The sequence below is a fragment of the Podarcis cretensis genome (assembly GCF_951804945.1).
Source record: "Podarcis cretensis genome assembly, chromosome: 11".
NCBI classification, from domain to species: domain Eukaryota; kingdom Metazoa; phylum Chordata; class Lepidosauria; order Squamata; family Lacertidae; genus Podarcis; species Podarcis cretensis.
Window position 1 is genome coordinate 10,618,633 of NC_137180.1, and position 18,540 is coordinate 10,637,172.

At 42.1% G+C, this 18,540-nt stretch overlaps 1 protein-coding gene across 7 annotated transcripts in view; it reads right to left on the minus strand.

The window, feature by feature from the left end:
- Positions 1–18,540, minus strand: part of CNTNAP4 (contactin associated protein family member 4) — a gene marked incomplete at its 5' end in the record, with an annotated part of 290,283 nt that overhangs the window by 167,517 nt on the left and 104,226 nt on the right. For all 7 annotated transcript variants that reach the window (XR_013843755.1, XM_079996016.1, XM_079996015.1 and 4 more), the window contains one exon: positions 13,318–13,511. Coding sequence is in view for 6 of the 7 variants with exons in the window: in XM_079996016.1 (XP_079852142.1) it covers positions 13,318–13,511 (194 nt within the window). The remainder of the gene's footprint in view (positions 1–13,317; positions 13,512–18,540) is intronic.

The following is an 18,540-nucleotide window of genomic DNA, read 5'->3' on the forward strand; positions in this document are numbered from 1 at the left end:
TGAAATAAAACGGGGGGGGGGGAGAGATTGCATTTATCTTTTAAGCTTCATAACACCCAGGAATTTTGTTCAATTATTGTGAAGTAATAAATGCATGCTTTAGTGGGAATGTGCAAATTAAGTTTGAGACATTAACACTTAGTGTTATTAAGCAATATCAATCTCCTGGGACATGTTCCAGAAAACAACCATTTAGGTTGTACTTGTTTCAATTAAACCAATAGATTGTAATAATATTTACAATCATGCAGTGCCTCTCATCCTAAGGTGTTTTTTGTAAATATATTTAAACATCAAGTGACAAAAATAGTCTCTTGAGGCAGCAAAATACCCACTATTATCATGAATTCCACTGAATTCAAATGGGAAGGCAATGGAAAGTTTGGCACCTCAAATTTGTTTCTACTACATATGAAGAGTAATAACTGGGCCTAAGGATGGAAAGCCTTTCTTTAAGATGTCAAGACCTTTTGACAAAGGGCTGTGGTTAAATGGCAGAGCATCTGCTGTGCATGTAGAACGGGTCAGGTTCCCTTACAGCTCCAGAGAAGGTTTCTGTCAAAAACTCTGGAGCACTACTGCCATTTAGTGTAGACAAAAAGATAAAAAAGGTAAAGGACCCCTGGATGGTTAAGTCCAGTCAAAGGCGACTATGGGTCTGTGGCGCTCATCTCGCTTTCAGACAGAGGGAGCCGGCATTTGTCCACAGACAGCTTTCCATGTCATGTGGCCAGCATGACTAAACCGCTTTTGGTGGAACGGGACACTGTGACGTAAGCCAGAGTGCACAGAAATGCCGTTTACCTTTTCCACAGTGGTACCTATTTATCTACTCGCACTGTCGTGTTTTCGAGCTGCTAGGTTGGCAGGAGCTGGGACAGAGCAACGGGAACTGACTCCATCATGGGGATTCGAACTGCCGACCTTCCGATCGACAAGCCCAAGAGGCTCAGTGGTTTAGACCACAGCACCACCCACGTTCCTAGAGTAGACAATACTGAGCTAGATGAACCATATGTGTTTCTTTCCCCCTAAATAAAATGTGTAGTTTAACTTTATTTATTTTTTAGCAAAGTTGTGCTCCTAAGCAGAATTACTAGGCAGAAAATTCTACTATTGAAATATGTAAGACTTTTAATAAATGCAAATGTGTTTACGGTTAGGGTGCCAGAACTGAAGCATAACATCTGCAGTTTTCCTCTGGTTACATTTCTCTCTGATTTATTGTATACTATTTCACATGCCACAGTCAGTTTGTCAGATTTTACTACTAATGCCTTTGAGTTCGGCTGCAAGAGTTGGTATCCTCCCCACCATTTATGCTCTGGAAAAATCAATGAAACTATGCAAAGGGAAAGAAGGGGAGAGAAAGAGAGATGACAACGAACTTTTACATGTGCGTTAAATTACAAGAGAGCTGTGCTTCTGTACTGCTTCCTGAAAGTCACTAATAGTGCAGTTCTCTCCAATTTGTGGATGGGATATAATTGGAAATAACAAACTGTTTAGCACAATGTTATACATATGTACTCAGAGGTAAACCCCATTGGGCTTAATACATGTCTAAAATGCAATTCTGTGTGCATCTACTTAAGGTATTTAAGACTGGTGCAAACTTTTCTAGAGTTGCCTTTCAGTCAGATATATCAAGCTAACAGCCCTATATTATTCACAGTACCAGAGTCCAGCCAACATTTCTGCAGTATAGCTAGCCATTTGCATCAATTTAAAAAACAACAACCCAGGAACAAGTCTGGAAACCAATTGAATCTACCAACTGCAGGGCACAGACAAAACAAATAGGTCGCCCAACCTTCTTATATAGTGTCACCTTAAGAATTCTGATGTATTATAATTTAATCAATACCAGAAGTCCATGGGCCATGAGAATAATAAGTTGCAGAGTCAGGCAAAGTGTTCCTTACAAAGGCTGGCACAGGGATTGTGCAAAATTTGACCTATCTCCTGTGCTGATACAGTGAATACTTGCTTTACTTTCTGTGCTGCTCATTGGGTTTGCTCAAATACACAAAGCATCCCTTATACACCATCAGAAGGGCCATCATAATGCCTGCAGAGCTTATTAATAAAGAACATTCTGACACCTTTATTTTACGTTCATCAGAGTTTGGGGAAAAGATAAGCAAGCCTCAGTCGCATAGCTCTACTGCCTTTGCCAAATGTAGGATGCAGCTTTATCTGCAATGGCATAAAAGCCTATTGGCATCATCGATGCAGCTAAATTGGACCCTTGAAATAGGGCAAAAAGCCAGTTCAACAGTAGCTGAGGCTGTCTGGGCAGTGGACAGACAGAACATCAGGGATATATATGAAGACAGAAATGTCGTCTCACATTATGTTCCATCAGCCTGAATTCGTATTTTCATGTGCACTCAAGAGGGTGAAACCAACTTGGTTATACAGATGTAGAATAGCAGGTGCAATTAATTACAATGCTTCCTTCATATTCATTCAGAGACTTAAAAAAAAAAAAAATGATTTCAAACTTTACCAAAGCATTCTGTAGACTCTGTTCTATCCTGCTGAAGTTGCAAATATGTTCTTTCCACATGAACTATAAATCAAGTAAAGCCCTATCCACAATGGATATTTTTAGGAAGGGCAGTAAACAGATCAATACCACCTGAAAATAATATTGATGAATATTAAATTCAGGCATAATGCCTATCCTCTACTGTACTATCAGCAGGTTTTCAGTTAGAATATAAAAACAACAACTCTATTTTGCATAAATGGAGAAAACAATCAGCAAAGTTTTTATTGAGGCAGTGCAAGGCCACTCTAGGAATACTGAAGAGGAAAGCAAGGCAGTATTTAGTTATAGCAAGAAGGTCTGCAAGTTCCAAACTTGATAACAGAATGAATGTCCCTTTAAAAAAAATACAGAACCATCACTAGCATTCATTAAAACTGCAAGTAAAAGGGCAAAGGGTCATTCCTGGTTATCGCTCAGAAGATAATGAGGATTGTTCATTGTGCAATATACCTAATCCCTATGAAAATTAGTCAATGAAGGTCACAAACTCTAAAGGGGACTGTGGCAAAGAGCTGGGAGGAGATAAAATGATTTTCATCAACTTCCATTAATTAAAGTGCTATTAATTACTGCTCAAAACACAACAGCAAGATCCCATGAAGCCATATATCATGGTGTGTGGCAGGGCTATAGTTTTGGTTTCAAATAAAATGCAACTAAAATATGCCGTATCGACTTCGGATCCCAAAACTTTAAAGAGACAGTTTGAGTTGCACACACAGGGGAATACGAAAAGCCCTGCTAAATCAGACCAAAGTTCCCTAGTATCCTGTTCTCACAGTGGTCAACCATATGGCAATGGGGAACTCACCAAGTCCTACTCAAAGTAGACCCTTTGAAATCCATGAACCTAACTTAGTCATGTTTATTAACTTCAGTTAATAGGACTAGCATTGAATACCACCCATTATGACTAGGCGGGGAAATCAAAGAAACATTAATAGCCTTTTAGTATGTTTTGCCCTGACGCGGGTGGCGCTGTCGGTAAAACCTCAGCGCCTAGGACTTGCCGATCGTATGGTCGGCAGTTCGTATCCCCGCGGCGGGGTGAGCTCCCGTCGTTCGGACCCAGCTCCTGCCCACCTAGCAGTTTGAAAGCACCCTTAAGTGCAAGTAGATAAATAGGTACCGCTTTATAGCGGGAAGGTAAACGGCGTTTCCGTGCACTGTGTTGGTGCTGGCTCGCCAGAGCAGCTTCGTCATGCTGGCCACGTGTCTTCGGACAGCGCTGGCCCCCGGCCTCTTAAGCGAGATGGGCACACAACCCTAGAGTCAGTCACGACTGGCCCGTACGGGCAGGGGTACCTTTACCTTTTATGTTTTGCCCTCTACAGCATTACAGGGGGTGGAGAATCAACATTCTTGTTCTCTTTTTGAGTTAGTCACTCCAGACTTGCCTCATGTGAAAAGTACATTAAAGACCTGACTTGCAGCTTTCCATACTCATGGCTGTGAAATGAGAGATCCAATGAGAGAAAGATACAGAGACATTCATAATATAGTATTGTACTAGTCACTGTCTACCATGTGCTCATGCAGGGACTAGTAAGGGTTAAAACATCCTATACGACTGGGCTTCAGGGAAAGGGAACTAATTAATATTCACATTTAAAGCCTTTGGAATACAGTGGTACCTTGATTTACAAACTTAATCCATTCCGGAAATCCGTTCTTAAACCAAGGCGTGCTTTCCCATAGCAGCGGGGGACTCAATTTACAAATGAAACACACTCAACAGGAAGCGGAACATGTTCTGCTTCCAAGGCAAAGTTCACAAGCCAAAACACCTACTTCTGAGTTTGCAGCGTTCTTAATCCCAGTTGTTCATAAACTAAGCTGTTCTTAAAGCAAGGTACCACTGTATGCCTTGAAGGCAAGGGTATACAACTATGGAGATTTGCAACTGTCCCTTTCCAAATCAGAACATAAGCTGAGATATAATAGCTAGTTCAACTTGAGTTTCATGGAAGCCTGAAGATTGGAAGCCAAGGGCCAGTTGCAGATAAATAGTCCTACCAGCGGAAGCCTGCACAAGAATTTCTGCTAGTGCAGTGGGGTCTCCCCCTAGAGTCCACTGCCAAATTGATTCTAGAGGGGTTCGGAGAACCCCCAGAATACTGGGGTGATGAAATATACTTGGAGTCGAGAATGGATTTCATGCTCTTTATTCAGCTCATAGTGGTGAGGAGGAATGGAAGTTCCCCCACTATATCTGCTTTATATACATTATTTACACAATGGGCTGCATGTGATTGGCTAATTCCGGGATTCTCCTGTAGGCCAATCAGGTTGTGGATTCACTTCCACCTGGAGCTGGATTGAGTGGCTCCTGTGGACCAATCATACTGCGGCATTGTTCTAGGACCAATCAGACTGCTACATTCTGAATCCTATTGTTCTGGGACCAATCAGACTGCTGCATTTTGGATCCTATTGTTCTAGGACCAATCAGACTGCTGCATTTTGGATCCTATTCAACTCAGTACATAACAGGTGGGGAGGGAGGCATACAATTCCATCAGGCAAGCAGAAATGCTTATTCTGATGGGAGTTATCCTCTTAGCATTGTATGATTGATTTCCTCCCCAGGTCTCCTCCAGGTCCAACATACAATTCACTGTGCCACACTGCCTCTCCAACTTGACTGACTTTCTGAGTGACAGCAGATGGCTGAATTTCTTGAAATATGGATTCTTTAAATTACTGCTTGTAAATTCAATTACTTCACATGGGGTATGGCCCAGCCTCCCGAAATCTCAGCAAGCTATTTCAAAATGGTTGAAGCATCGCAGAGATTTGGGGGCTGTCAGATTAGAAATCTGGGTCAGTCTGCACTGCGATAATGTACTGTGTTGCTAATTGTTGACAGGGGCACATTCCCAGGAATAAGTTCCCACAGCTTTGGGAACTGCTCTTTGGAGATAAACAGCTTGACACTGCTCAAATCTCATTTCTGCTATGATAGTTCATCTTGTGCTTCGTGCCTTCCTTGTAGCTGTAGATAATTATTTCTGCACATTCTAAAAGTTAGGGAAACGTGCGTAAGACAGAGGATCTCTCATATTGGTATCCTGGAATGCACCTAAGGGAAAAACAGAATATGGATACCATGCTACATAATTGTTAGGATTACTGAGATAATATATACAAATCACTGAACGCTATATATGCATTGTTATTCTGTAAATTCACAAAAAAACCTAAGAAATGGTTTAACTCATAGGAATAGCCTTTACCAGCCTGTGCTGACTAGGGCTGGATCTACATTGACCTCTTTAACATTATTAGAACAATATTAGATATTTTGTTCTAAACCATAACACGGCATACTTGTAAATTAAAGCATTTTTTACCTGTTTCTTTTGTAATAATAATAATAATAATAATAATAATAATAATAATAATTTGCTGTGTAATAAATTAATAATAATAATAATAAATATATTTATACACAGCCCATCTGGCTGGGTTTCCCCAGCCACTCTGGGTGGCTTCCATCAAAATATTAAAAAACAATAGTGCGTCAAACATTAAAAGCTTCCCTAAACAGGGCTGCCTTCAGATGTCTTCTAAAAGTCTGGTAGTTGTCTTTCTCTTTGATATCTGGTGGGAGGGCGTTCTACAGGGCAGATGCCACTACCGAGAAGGCCCTCTGCCTGGTTCCCTGTAATCTTGCAGTGAGGGAACAGCCAGAAGGCCCTTGGAGCTGGACCTCAGTGAACAATGGGGGTGGAGATGCGCCTTCAGGTATACTGGGCCGAGGCCATTTAGGGCTTTAAAGGTAAGTGCCAACACTTTGAATTGTGCTCAGAAACGTACTGGGAGCCAGTGTAGGTCTTTCAAGACATGTCTTCGCGGCCACTCCAGTCACCAGTCTAGCTGCCGCATTCTGGATTAGTTGTAGTTTCCGGGTCACCTTCAAAGGTAGCCCCACATTGAGCGCATTGCAGTAGTCCAAGCGGGAGATAACCAGAGCATGCACCACTCTGGTGAGACAGTCTGCAGGCAGGTAGAGTCTCAGCCTGCGTACCAGATGGAGCTGGTAGACAGGAGACTTTTTCATCTCTGTCTGGATCTGCTGGGGATAGAACTTGGAACTTGCACTTGCAAGATGTACGTTCTACTTCAGAATCATTGCTATTTGTCAAAGAGAGAATGCTGTTGGTGGGGGTGCAAGATGAGTTTCAGCTATATGAGACTCAGGAAGAGGTAGCACATCAACCAACGCTTGAGAACTGGGAGTGTTAGAAACCATTTCTGTGATTGTTACAGTGGTTTTCTGATAAATGATTATCACCAAAATCAAAATGAAATGAGCAGCAAAATGAGTCCTTGCAGAGGCGTAATATCCTTAGCCTCAGGTCGCGGCCTTTAAACCTATTTGCAAAATACTCAACACGCTCAACTATTACATTGACCTCACTGTTCTCCAAGAGGCAGATTTCATTCCCACTGCTCCTTATCACCTTGGCAGCAGTGCAATTGTGGTGAAAAAGAATACATTGATATGTTTGATCTGTGAACTTTTAATTCCTATAAAGCACCAGCTTCCATAAACTCTGGAACAAGATGGACTTAGATGCACATTATAGCCTTTGTTGTTTAAGTCTCAATTCCCTGACTGGCACACATTGCGCTGAATATAAATTGCCTTGGTCTTTACTCTGAGATTAAGTCAATGCATCATCATCCATGCCTTCTTATATCTGGTATTTCTTTCATGTTGATCCATGTAAACTTTTTTAGGATATAACTTAAATGGCTGAACTTTCTGAAAAATGTACAGTGCCTTCGATCCTTAAACCACTTAATCTTGATTAAAGTTTCATTTATTTATTTTATTAATTATTCTTTGAGCAAGGTAACTGGTTGGAGGACTGTGGCAGGAAGCCGACCTTTTAAACTGTGGTAAATTATGTTGTGTTTTATGAAAATGTGAGTATTATAGTCTGCTTTTCCTTCAGTTTATCTGGAATTTGGACAGCATCTTTTAGAGTAACTGAATTATTCCAAATAATTGCACAAGAGCTGTGTGACCAAAGACAAGAGTCTTACAAAAATAATGGATACTACCCGCCCCACCCCCAGTCTTGTTGGACTTTCAGGGCAAATATTTGAGCACCAACCAAGATCAATGAGACTTAGAAAATGCTTAACTGTGGCTGGATTGTGTGCATAATATTGCTTATGGGAGCAGATTACAAAATCTGTAGAGCAGGGCTGGCACCAGAGTTCAGGAGGCCCTCAGCACTGTTCAGCTCATGGGCCCAGCACACTACCGACAGACCCTCCAAGTGTCCCTATTTCCCAGGGACGTCCCTGATTTAGAGAAGCCATCCCGTTTTCTGATTTGATTCCAGAATGTCTGACTTTTCCTTATGACGTCCCTATTTTCATTGGAGAAATGTTGGAGGGTATGTACTGATGTCCCCATAGCTGTCCTCCCCCACTGCAACCCCTCCTATTGCCCATCCTTCTCTTTGTAGCAGCAGTACCACATAGTCCTGATCTCTCGCCCCAACAACCCACTTCGTTTGCTCTCCCTTCCAGCCCCTCTCTTTCCATTCTTAGCAGTGGAAGTTCTGGTAGCTTCTCTATCTCCTGCTTCTGTGAGAAAGTGTCAATGAGGTTCATCAGAGATATGGGGTCCTTCTGAGTCAGGCATTCTGGGACATGCGGCCAAACTTTTTAAATTTAAAAGCTTTCAAGAAATAAATCTAAAACACATTTAGAGCTGTTACAGGAAACTGTGACAGGAGTTTCTCCAGGGCACCTTGTTCAGAATGCCTGAGAAGACTAAATTATTTCTCAGAAACTAGATTCCAGGTAGGACAAAAGGGAGGTGTCAAGCGGTAGGAGCATGCAGATAAGGGGCCAATGGTGTTGAATTAAGATAAGTTTGGATTTGCTGTCCTGCTTTGTCACTACCCGAAGGTGTCTCAAAGCTGCTAACATTCCCCTTTCCCTTCCTCCCCCACAACAAACACTCTGTGAGGTGAGTGGGGCCGAGAGACTTCAAAGAAGTATGACTAGCCCAAGGTCACCCAGCAGCTGCATGTGGAGGAGTGGAGATGCGAACCCAGTTCACCAGATTACGAGTCTACCACTCTTAACCACTACACCACACTGGAAGACTCAGTGGTGAGTGAGTTGCTGGCAGTTGAGCTGTTGTGGGGCCCTCAGCCAGTGCCCAAACTAGCTGGCAGTTGAGCAGTATAGCTATACAATGCAAGAAGCCAGTGTTACAACATGTTACATGTCAGGATGCTGTCAGCGGCTCCTGACTGGTTGCCCAGGAAAGTATAAAGACAAGGAAAAGTTTCTTACCATTCTTTTTCATTTCAATATTACAGAGAGAGGCTATAGAACCCAGCCTCTTGGATAATGGTGTTGTCTCGAGTGAATCTCCACCCTGCTTCTCTTCCACTTCCTAATTTATCACTTCTACGGGTGCTGCTACATGCCCTCTGTCTTTGAGCTCTTTGCTCTCCTACTTTTAAGGCTCGCCGGGTTCTGGGAGATGGAGGGCCAGGGATGTTTGCTAAAGACACTGTGTCAGCCAGCAGCCGCTCCAGCTCTGCCTCCTCCTCTTCCTATTTCCCATGTTTCCCCCTCATCTGCCTCTGAACTGTGACCTTCCTCAAACCACTGTTGTAAATCTATACTGTCTTCCTCTTCCTCCTCCCTGGAAGGGTTCAGGCTGGGGAGGCGGTCTCTACCATTCCTCCTCTGCCCAGTCCCTGACATTTCAACATTTTAGAGACAGAACAGAATGATAAAGAGGCCAAGGCACTAAGAGGGAGACCAGAAAAGAATTAAAAATATTTTAACTCATCCAGGATTTAAAATTTTATATGTAAGAAAATGCAGAGTATAAAACTACTAATAAAAATGTATTTTATAGGTATAACTGGCGGAAGACAAACAACAAACAATATGCTCTGTTGGAAGTATTAGAAATGCAATTTAATTCCACAGAATGTACGTAATGCTGGTGAACACAGACTGGCCCATCCCATACTTTCTTAAATTACACTGAAGTGGCTCAAAATAACCTGGAGAACAACATGCCCTAGCATTGTAAACAAGAAAGTGCAAATGTTTCTCAAATGTCTGCGGGAGGGAAAGAGGGTAACAAAATATTGAGAAATATGTGTGTGCTCTTTCAAGATCTCAATTATTCCAAGGAGGAATTCTTAGTGGGTTGTACACTATGCTATATACACACAGACTGACTTCTGGCGATAGTTTGTCAACAGAACCACAAAATGAAAGTAGGACACTGGTACTTTGGTTCTCAAACGCCTTGGTACTCAAACAACTTGGCACCCAAACATGGCAAACCCCCATAGTGTTCCGGTTTGTGAACTTCTTTTGGAAGCTGAACGTGCTCCATTTTGAGTGTTACGCTTCTGATTTGAGTGCCACACTTCTGCTTTGAGTGTTACACGTCCGATATGAGTGTTACGCTTCCGATTTGAGTGCCACACTTCCATTTTGAGTGTTACGCTGAGGTCTGTCTGTTTTTGCTATTTATTTTGTGTTTTTGTTTTTGTGGCTCTTTTTTGTTTGTTTTTGTGATTATGTGGAATCCAGTTCAGCTACTGATTGATTGATTGATTGTGTGACTGCAGTACATTGTTTATTGCTTTCATTTTATGGATCAATGGTCTCATTAGATAGTAAAATTCATGTTAAATTGCTGTTTTAGGGGGTGTTTATAAAATTTTTAGGGACGCGGGTGGCGCTGTGGGTTAAAGCCTCAGCGCCTAGGGCTTGCCGATTGAAAGGTTGGCGGTTCGAATCCCCGCGGCGGGGTGCGCTCCCGCTGCTCGGTCCCAGCGCCTGCCAACCTAGCAGTTCGAAAGCACCCCCGGGTGCAAGTAGATAAATAGGGACCGCTTACCAGCGGGAAGGTAAACGGCGTTTCCGTGTGCGGCTCTGGCTCGCCAGAGCAGCAATGTCACGCTGGCCACGTGACCCGGAAGTGTCTCCGGACAGCGCTGGCCCCCGGCCTCTTGAGTGAGATGGGCGCACAACCCCAGAGTCTGTCAAGACTGGCCCGTATGGGCAGGGGTACCTTTACCTTTTACCTATAAAATTTTTGAACGGATTAATCCATTTTGCATTACTCTGTATGGGATTGCATGCCTTGGTTTTGGAATGCTTTGGTTTTGGAACGGACCTCCGGAATGGATTAAGTTTGAGAATCAAGGTACCACTGTAATAAAAAGCTGTAAAAGAGCAATAGTCGAGCTGTACTGATAGCTTTTAACTATAGAAATTTGTGCAGCAATTTGTGCTGCTGTAGGAAACCGGCAACTACTAAAATCAAAGGCACATCTGGCTTTATCTGGCTAATCAGACAACTAGCACATTCATCTGCGATAAGGAATGAATAGATCCAAAGTATTCTTAGGAAGCCTTTAAAGGAGGTTTGAAGGAAACCGATAAGGTGGAAGGAGGAAGCTGTTATATAAACTACACCTGCTGAAATGCCATCTTCTAGAACAATTAAAGGTCTAAGGCCCTCTCCTCCTTTGCATCTGGCTACCACAGCAACTAAGGGACGCAGGTGGCACTGTGGGTTAAACCACAGAGCCTAGGACTTGCCGATCAGAAGGTCGGCTGTTCGAATCCCCGCAACGGGGTGAGCTCCCATTCCTCGGTCCCTGCTCCTGCCCACCTAGCAGTTCGAAAGCATGTCAAAGTGCAAATAGATAAATAGGTACTGCTCCGGCGGGAAGGTAAACATCATTTCCGTGTGCTGCTCTGGTTCGCCAGAAGCGGCTTAGTCATGATGGCCCCATGACCCAGAAGCTGTACGCCAGCTCCCTCGTCCAATAAAGTGAGATGAGCGCCGCAACCCCAGAGTCAGTCACGACTGGACCTAATGGTCAGGGGTCCCTTTACCTTTACCTTACCACAGCAACTGGCCCTCAGGAAAGTAAGGAGAAAGTAATAGCTGTTCCTACATCAGTGAAAAGCTAAGGCCGCGATAGAGTGCCAACAGTCAAAACCAGTTCTGTCCTCATTCCAGCAGTAAGACCGTGCAGTTCAAATTAATGGACGCCAAATTCAGGAGAGCATTCTCCACTGTTCATAATCAATACCTCTTTAACGGAATTAACAGGGGGAAAACATATAAAGTTCATTTGAGCCGAGTTAATCTCTTGCAAAGATTAAATGAATCCCCTTTAGAAGGGCAAAGTCTTTTACAAAAATATGCATTTTTATCATTAAGTACAGCTGCTGCACCAGAAAATTGGAGGCTGGTCAAAAGTATTCAGACTGAAAAGAAAGTGAGGCTGGTCTCAAGAATTATAGATTGGCAAATCATTTTCCATTACCATGAATAATAGTTGAGGGAATGGTTAGGTGTGATGCTGCGAAGGACAGTTACAAATGATAGAGAAATTCAGCCCAGATTGGTAGAAAAAAACTACCTCTGACAAATGTTTCAATGGGGCCATGTTAATAAAATATAGCAAAACAGAAATTCTGTCTTGACATCAAATATGTTCCTAATTATTCTCTAAAAAACATGTAATATCCACTTAGAATAAGAGGGTAATGGATCCTAGAATGAACTCAGTATTGAATGCAAAAGTTTCTTTTTTACTGACATTCACATAAATATTTCATTTTAATAATGTCTACATAAATGATAATTGTTTTATCCAAAATACATATGCTATCCAGAGAAAGATATTGCTTGCATAATATGATTCACAACATAACTATGACCTTACTTGCTTCATACAGGACAGAGAACAATGTTGCTTCAATGAACCCTCTGTGTGCCATGTTCAGGTAGCAAGGCCATGTGCATCAGAAGCTATTGAATTAACTTCTATTGCCCCACTTTCCAAAAGAATGCATGTAAATTGTGTGCAGTTTTGCTGTAATATACACATTGTTCAGTGCATCCCCTTTAAAAAACCCCACAACAATATGTGTCTACATTTTTACCTAAAACATATTTTTGTGCCTCATTTTTCAGACCAAAACTGAATCACAAAACTGAAGAAATGCAGAATTTGAGTGATAGCTGCATTCTGATCAGCAAGTTCCGGAACATCAAATTGGCTTAGTTCACTGTGAAAAGTGGACCAAATAAATGGGGTTCAGATAATGTTTTCTTGGGGTCCTTGGCTTATGTCACATTCTTAAATATGTCTACTCAGAACTAAGCCCCACTGAGTAAAAGGGGAATTATTTCAAGAGAAGTATATAGGATTCCAGCTATAATGTATATAAAGCTTTATTTATATTTTATATATTGTGTGCTGCAAGCACAAAATCATATCTGTTGTTATAGGCACCCACATAGTTCATTGGCCAATGTTGTATAAACCTAGTCTTACTGAACTTTGGCTTTGAGTTTTGAAAACATCAAGATTTATATTTATTTTCTAATGTTTTAGACTAAATTCACTACACACCCAATATAGGCCCTGTGAGAAAACAGTAAAGTTATTTTCCTTCTTTCCAAATCACAACAGTTAAAAAATGGGGGGGGGGATGTGCAAATGGCGATATAAACCTTACATATTTCCCAGGGGAAATAAAATATTTGTTAACTGAAAAAAGGTGGAACTCTATTCAGTCTATATCTTACAGAGGGAGATTCACCTCTGTTTACTCAGAAATTTCAAACGTCCTGTGTAAATTAGCCTGGTGAAAAATGGCGCAGAAATGCACACAAATGTGATTACCATACTGAAAACATTGTGGTGCTTGTCACTAACAGAACATACCCAAATGCTTTCCTCTTGACGATATTGCTTCCAGTTCCTTCCGCTGTCACTAAACATCAGGAGGTAGCTTGTTACCCAGTCGGAACTCCCGTATCCACCTTGGGTAGCCACTGCCGTAATTTCAGTCCTCTCGCCCAGATCGATCTGCAGCCATTGATATTTATTTGATATGAGTGGAGTCCAGCCACCAGCACCTTTAGGGGTAAATAGAACAGGGAAAATATTGGAAGGAGAAATTAGTTCAGAGTGGAAGAATGAAAAAATTTATATCTATCTATTCACATTATTATTATTATTATTATTATTATTATTAGTAGTAGTAGTAGTAGTAGTAATATTTTATTTATCATATTTTTCGCTCCATAAGACGCACCTTTTTCCTCCTAAAAGGTAAGTGGAAATGTGAGTGCGTCTCCTGCGAAGGAGAGGTGCTGCGCAGAGAAGGAGAACTGCGCAGTGCCCCTTCAGCGACGCGCCTGTCCTGGCTTCTACCTTAGCCGCGCGTAGCCTCTTTGGGCAGGGGGAGCCTTCATCCCGCTGCCCTGAAGAGGCTTGGTGCAGCTATCCCAGCCACACGGTATCCCAGAAGCCAGATCCCTCTTGCTGTTCTGGCTTCTGGGATTCAGAATAATTTTTCCTTGTTTTCCTCCACCCAAACCTAGGTGTGCCTTATGGTCTGGTACATCTTATGGAGCAAAAAATATGGTATATCCCGCCCTCCGCAGCCGAAGCTGGGCTCAGAGCGGCTAACAGCAGTAAAAGTAACACAGTTTACATAAAATTACAATCAATTAATTGAAATACATTCTAAAATCAATTCATTCTAAAATCGATTCAGAATCAAATTAATGGCAACCATTGGGCTACTTTCCTATGAGGATTACATACACACATAACCTCAAGGAAAACTGTAGTTGACACAAAACTGAACTGCTGATTGAAACTTGTATATATACAGAAACCTATCTCCATAAAAATGTGATATAAGGGACGCAGGTGGCACTGTAGTCTAAACCACTGAGCCTCTTGGGCTTGCTGATCAGAAGGTTGGCGGTTCGAATTCCTGTGACGGGGTGAGCTCCCGTTGCTCTGTCCCAGCTCCTGCCAACCTAGCAGTTGGCAGGACTAAAAGCAAGATGAGCATCACAACCCCACAGTCGCCTTTGACTGGACTTAACCCTCTAGGGGTCATTTATCTTATAGCTTATACAGTGTTACCTTGGTTTACAACCATAATCGGTTCCAGAGATCTGTCTGTAAGCCAAAAAAGGTTGTAATCCAAGGCATGCTTTCGCCAATGGGGCCTCCAAAAAAATTGTTCGTAATCTAAAAAATAATAATAATAATGGGTTGTAATTCAAAAGGAGGTTGCAAACTGGGACGTGCACTTCCGGGTTTGACGTATGCAAACTAAGATGTATGAAAACCAAGATGTATGCAAACCAAGCTACCACTGTAATGGATTGCCAGAAGGTCAGAAAAGCAGTATTTTGAAGATTCTACCTAGGCAAGGCTATTCTTAAAATTCTTAAAATTCAGCTATTCTTAAAAGTTTGTCAAAGAAGCTCTGACTTAAAAGTATTCTGCCCCCTCCCCCCCCCCCCCCCAAGAATGAGCCCTGTTGTATTGCTCATTTAAACCGAAACCATTGTATTGCTCATTTAAACCTTGCTTCTCATTTGCTTTAAGGAGAAACATTTTTGAATGGATTCAAAGAAAGCAAAGCCACTGCACATCAACGGTTGATTTCTCTGCCAAGTCAGGAATATTGGTTCTGTCGACTGACAAATGTAACAGCTGTGCTCAGATATAACAATAAGCCATTGTTTATCATTATGAGAACAAGCTACATTGAGCCCCGAACTTGCAGACTCTGGCTTCTTTATCGTTCCCCACCATGGCTACAAGGAGAAGAATGGAAGTTTCTATTTCCATTTTAGATTGACTATAGTTTAGTGTTCTCAGTTTCATAAAAAGTGGTTTGAAATTGGCCATTGTAGCCTGACCTCTGTAGTTCATGCACTGGCAACTTCATGACTGGATTACTGCATTGTGCTCTGTTTGGGGCTGTCCCTGGCTTGGTCTGGAAGCCCAGGTTGGTGCATAATATGACAGCCTGACAAGAAATGTGAGCACATGGCCAACTACAACTGAGCCAGGTTCAAAGTCCTCAATTTTCTCTCCCAGGGTTCTTCAGATTGGAGTGTAAATGCCCACCCCCATTAGCGAAAGTGCACCTCAGGTTAAGAACGGTTTCAGGTTAAGAATAGACCTCCAGAACAAATTAAGTTCGTAACCCGAGATACCACTGCAGTTACTCAGTTGTGCTCATAATAGGCAACATCGTATCTGAGAAGATCAGACGTTTGCGTGGAGATAGATCTGGAATAATTTCCGTGTAAAAACATTAAGTCACATCTCACCATATGTTTAAAAAATATCCTGAGCTTATACTTGGAGGTAACCGTATATTGTTGTAAGCAATTGTAATGAAGTTTACACATGGAGGATAACATTAAATAAGTGAAGAGATGTCCCCTCTTTGTAAAAAAAATAAAATGTCACGAAACAGCTCTTCCTAAGCACCTTTTGCCTCTGATGAGGTACCAGAATTTCTTTTAGATGTTTTTTAAAGGTGAGAGCTATTTAAAAGCTGGAAAGCCATTTAAAGATGAAGTACTATGACAACTTAGTTCAGGTAAAGTATTCGGTTTCTGAAGTATTGGAGCTCTTCGAGGTACTTCATCTCTAAAATATGCCACACATTTTTCTCTCTTTCTAAGGCAGAAGTAATCACTTCATTTGGCCTACGTTCCCCTTGAGCGTGCTCCTCCCTTTTACATCAAAGGAGCATAATTCACATAGAGTCTGCAAGGAGCGCATTTGCATAATATGCATTCAAATAAAAAGAAGAAGGTCCTTCTTTCAAGTTGCAAGCTGACTGCACTGACTCACTGCCTTGCAGTTAAAGATGTGTGGTGCACGCCTGTGCATGTCTACTCAAATGTAAGTCCTGCTGAGTTTCTCCCAGGTAAGTGTGTACAGGACTGCAGCCTTAAATACAGACTTAATGGCAGCATAACGTTCTTCAGAGCCAAATCACTTCTGTCACAACAGAATACACACAAATCAAATTATTATCTTACTGGGTTTTCCAGAGAGGTAGCCCTGTTAATTTTCCCCTTTTGTGGAAAAGGGAGGTTCAGCTGGTGCCTTCATTATACACCTTTAGGATCCATGCAAAAACTTTCCTCTTTAACCAAGCCTTTGGCTGATTGACATCCGATGCCCTTTCGAAATGTGTTGGGGAGAGGGGATTATCAGGTTGTTTTTGTTTTCATTATGCATTTTGTGTCTTTATATTGTGATTTTATCTTGTGAACTGCCCTGAGACCTGCGGGTATAGGGCGGTGTACACAGGGCCAGCTTACCCATTGGCGCAAGGCGTGTGCACACCTGGGCGCCAGGTTCTCAGGGGCACTGGGCCGAGAGTCCGGGGTCAAGATTTAGAGTCCGGGGATTGAAGAGCCAGGCCAGTTGACATCCGCTGCCGAGCCGAGCCGAGCCCTTCGGAGCGCCACAGGCTTTTCTGCTGCAGGTGCTGAGGTGGCCCTCCTGCATGCCTCGGATTGGCCGTCGAGAGGCCCACCCAGCACACACACACTGTTAGCAAAGTGTGCAGCTTCCCTCCCAAGTCTCTGTGGGAAATGCTCTCCTCCCGCAGCGGCATGGGAGAGAGTTGCGTGCCCCCTCCCAAAGCTTAACAACTCTGAGCTGCCCCCCTAAAAAAAGTTCAACAACTTTGGCCTGTGCCCCTCCCAAAAAATTGGTGGCACTAGACAGTTTTGTGCACCCCTACACCACATATGCTAAAGACGGCCCTGGGTGTACAAATGTAATTATTATTAATAATAATAATTTGCTCCAGCAAAGTAACAGCAAATTGATCAAAGTAGACTGGTCCATGCTCTGCTAGGAAAATTAGAGCAAATTATATAGCCAAGGTAGCCACCAACTGTAAAGGAGATGAATTTATTTGACCCTATCTACATCAAGCTATATTTTATCTTTATCACCAAACTCCAAATATAATTGCACACTGTATTAATTAAGATTATTTTTAAATATATTAGTGGCCATGTGATAATTTTAGCTTATAAATTTTATTGTTTAATGTCTTAATTTGTATATTAAGGTACTTTTATAGCTCTGTTTAGAGTAGGCAATGTCTTGATAATATAAACGTTTTAAGTTTTTTGTATCAATCCAGTATATTTTCTTAGAATCGTTGAATGATTCTGTGTACATTGCGGTAGCCTTTGGCTATGTGCAATAAAACTGACTGACTGGTCCATGCAAACTTATGCCATGATAAATCTGTTAATCTTTAAAGTGCCACAATACACTTGGGGAACAAGACCCATCAGAGAAAGTCTTGCATGAAGCTTGTGAAATGGGACTTCCACCCCCCTCCTCCACTCACCCCCCGGTACCCCCCAAAATGGCTCTGATGAATTGGGAGAAGCACTAGAATCACATACCGTATTTTTCACTCCCTTAAGACACACTTTTTTCCTCCTAAAAAGTAAGGGGAAATGTCTGTGCATCTTATGGAGAGAATGTGTGGTCCCTGGAGCCAAATTGCCCAGGGGCAAAAAGCAGATTGTGCTTCTTTTTTTTTTTTAGAAAGGGGGTGTTAAAGGGGGTGTTAAAGCCGCTGAGCAGCTGATCCACAAGGGATTGGGAGGGAGATAAGGGACTCTAGAGATAAAGGAGGCTGCATGGGAGGGGGAGGTAAAAGCACATGGATCCTCAGGATTTTTGCATTGGGCTACCCCAAACTCATCATCAAATCACATATCAGGTCTGTGGCCACAGCATGAACCACAAAAATCATATATCCACTGTTTCATTCATAATATTTTCCCCCTTGTTTTCCTCCTCTAAAAACTAGGTGCGTATTATGGTCAGGTGCATCTTATGGAGCGAAAAATATGGTATATGGTACAAGAGGAAGGACCTTTCCATCTGGCAAGCTGCACTGTTTGTTTGTTTGTTTTTACTGAATCGAGACTAAAAACTGCATCATCTTTTTTCTTCCCATGAATTGTTACCAACAGTAAGTGCTCTCTATCTAGCAGAGGGTTGTACTCAACTAACTTTTACTCAGAGCAGAGCAGCTGAAATTAATGACTCATGTAGGTCCCTTAATTACGAGTCTAA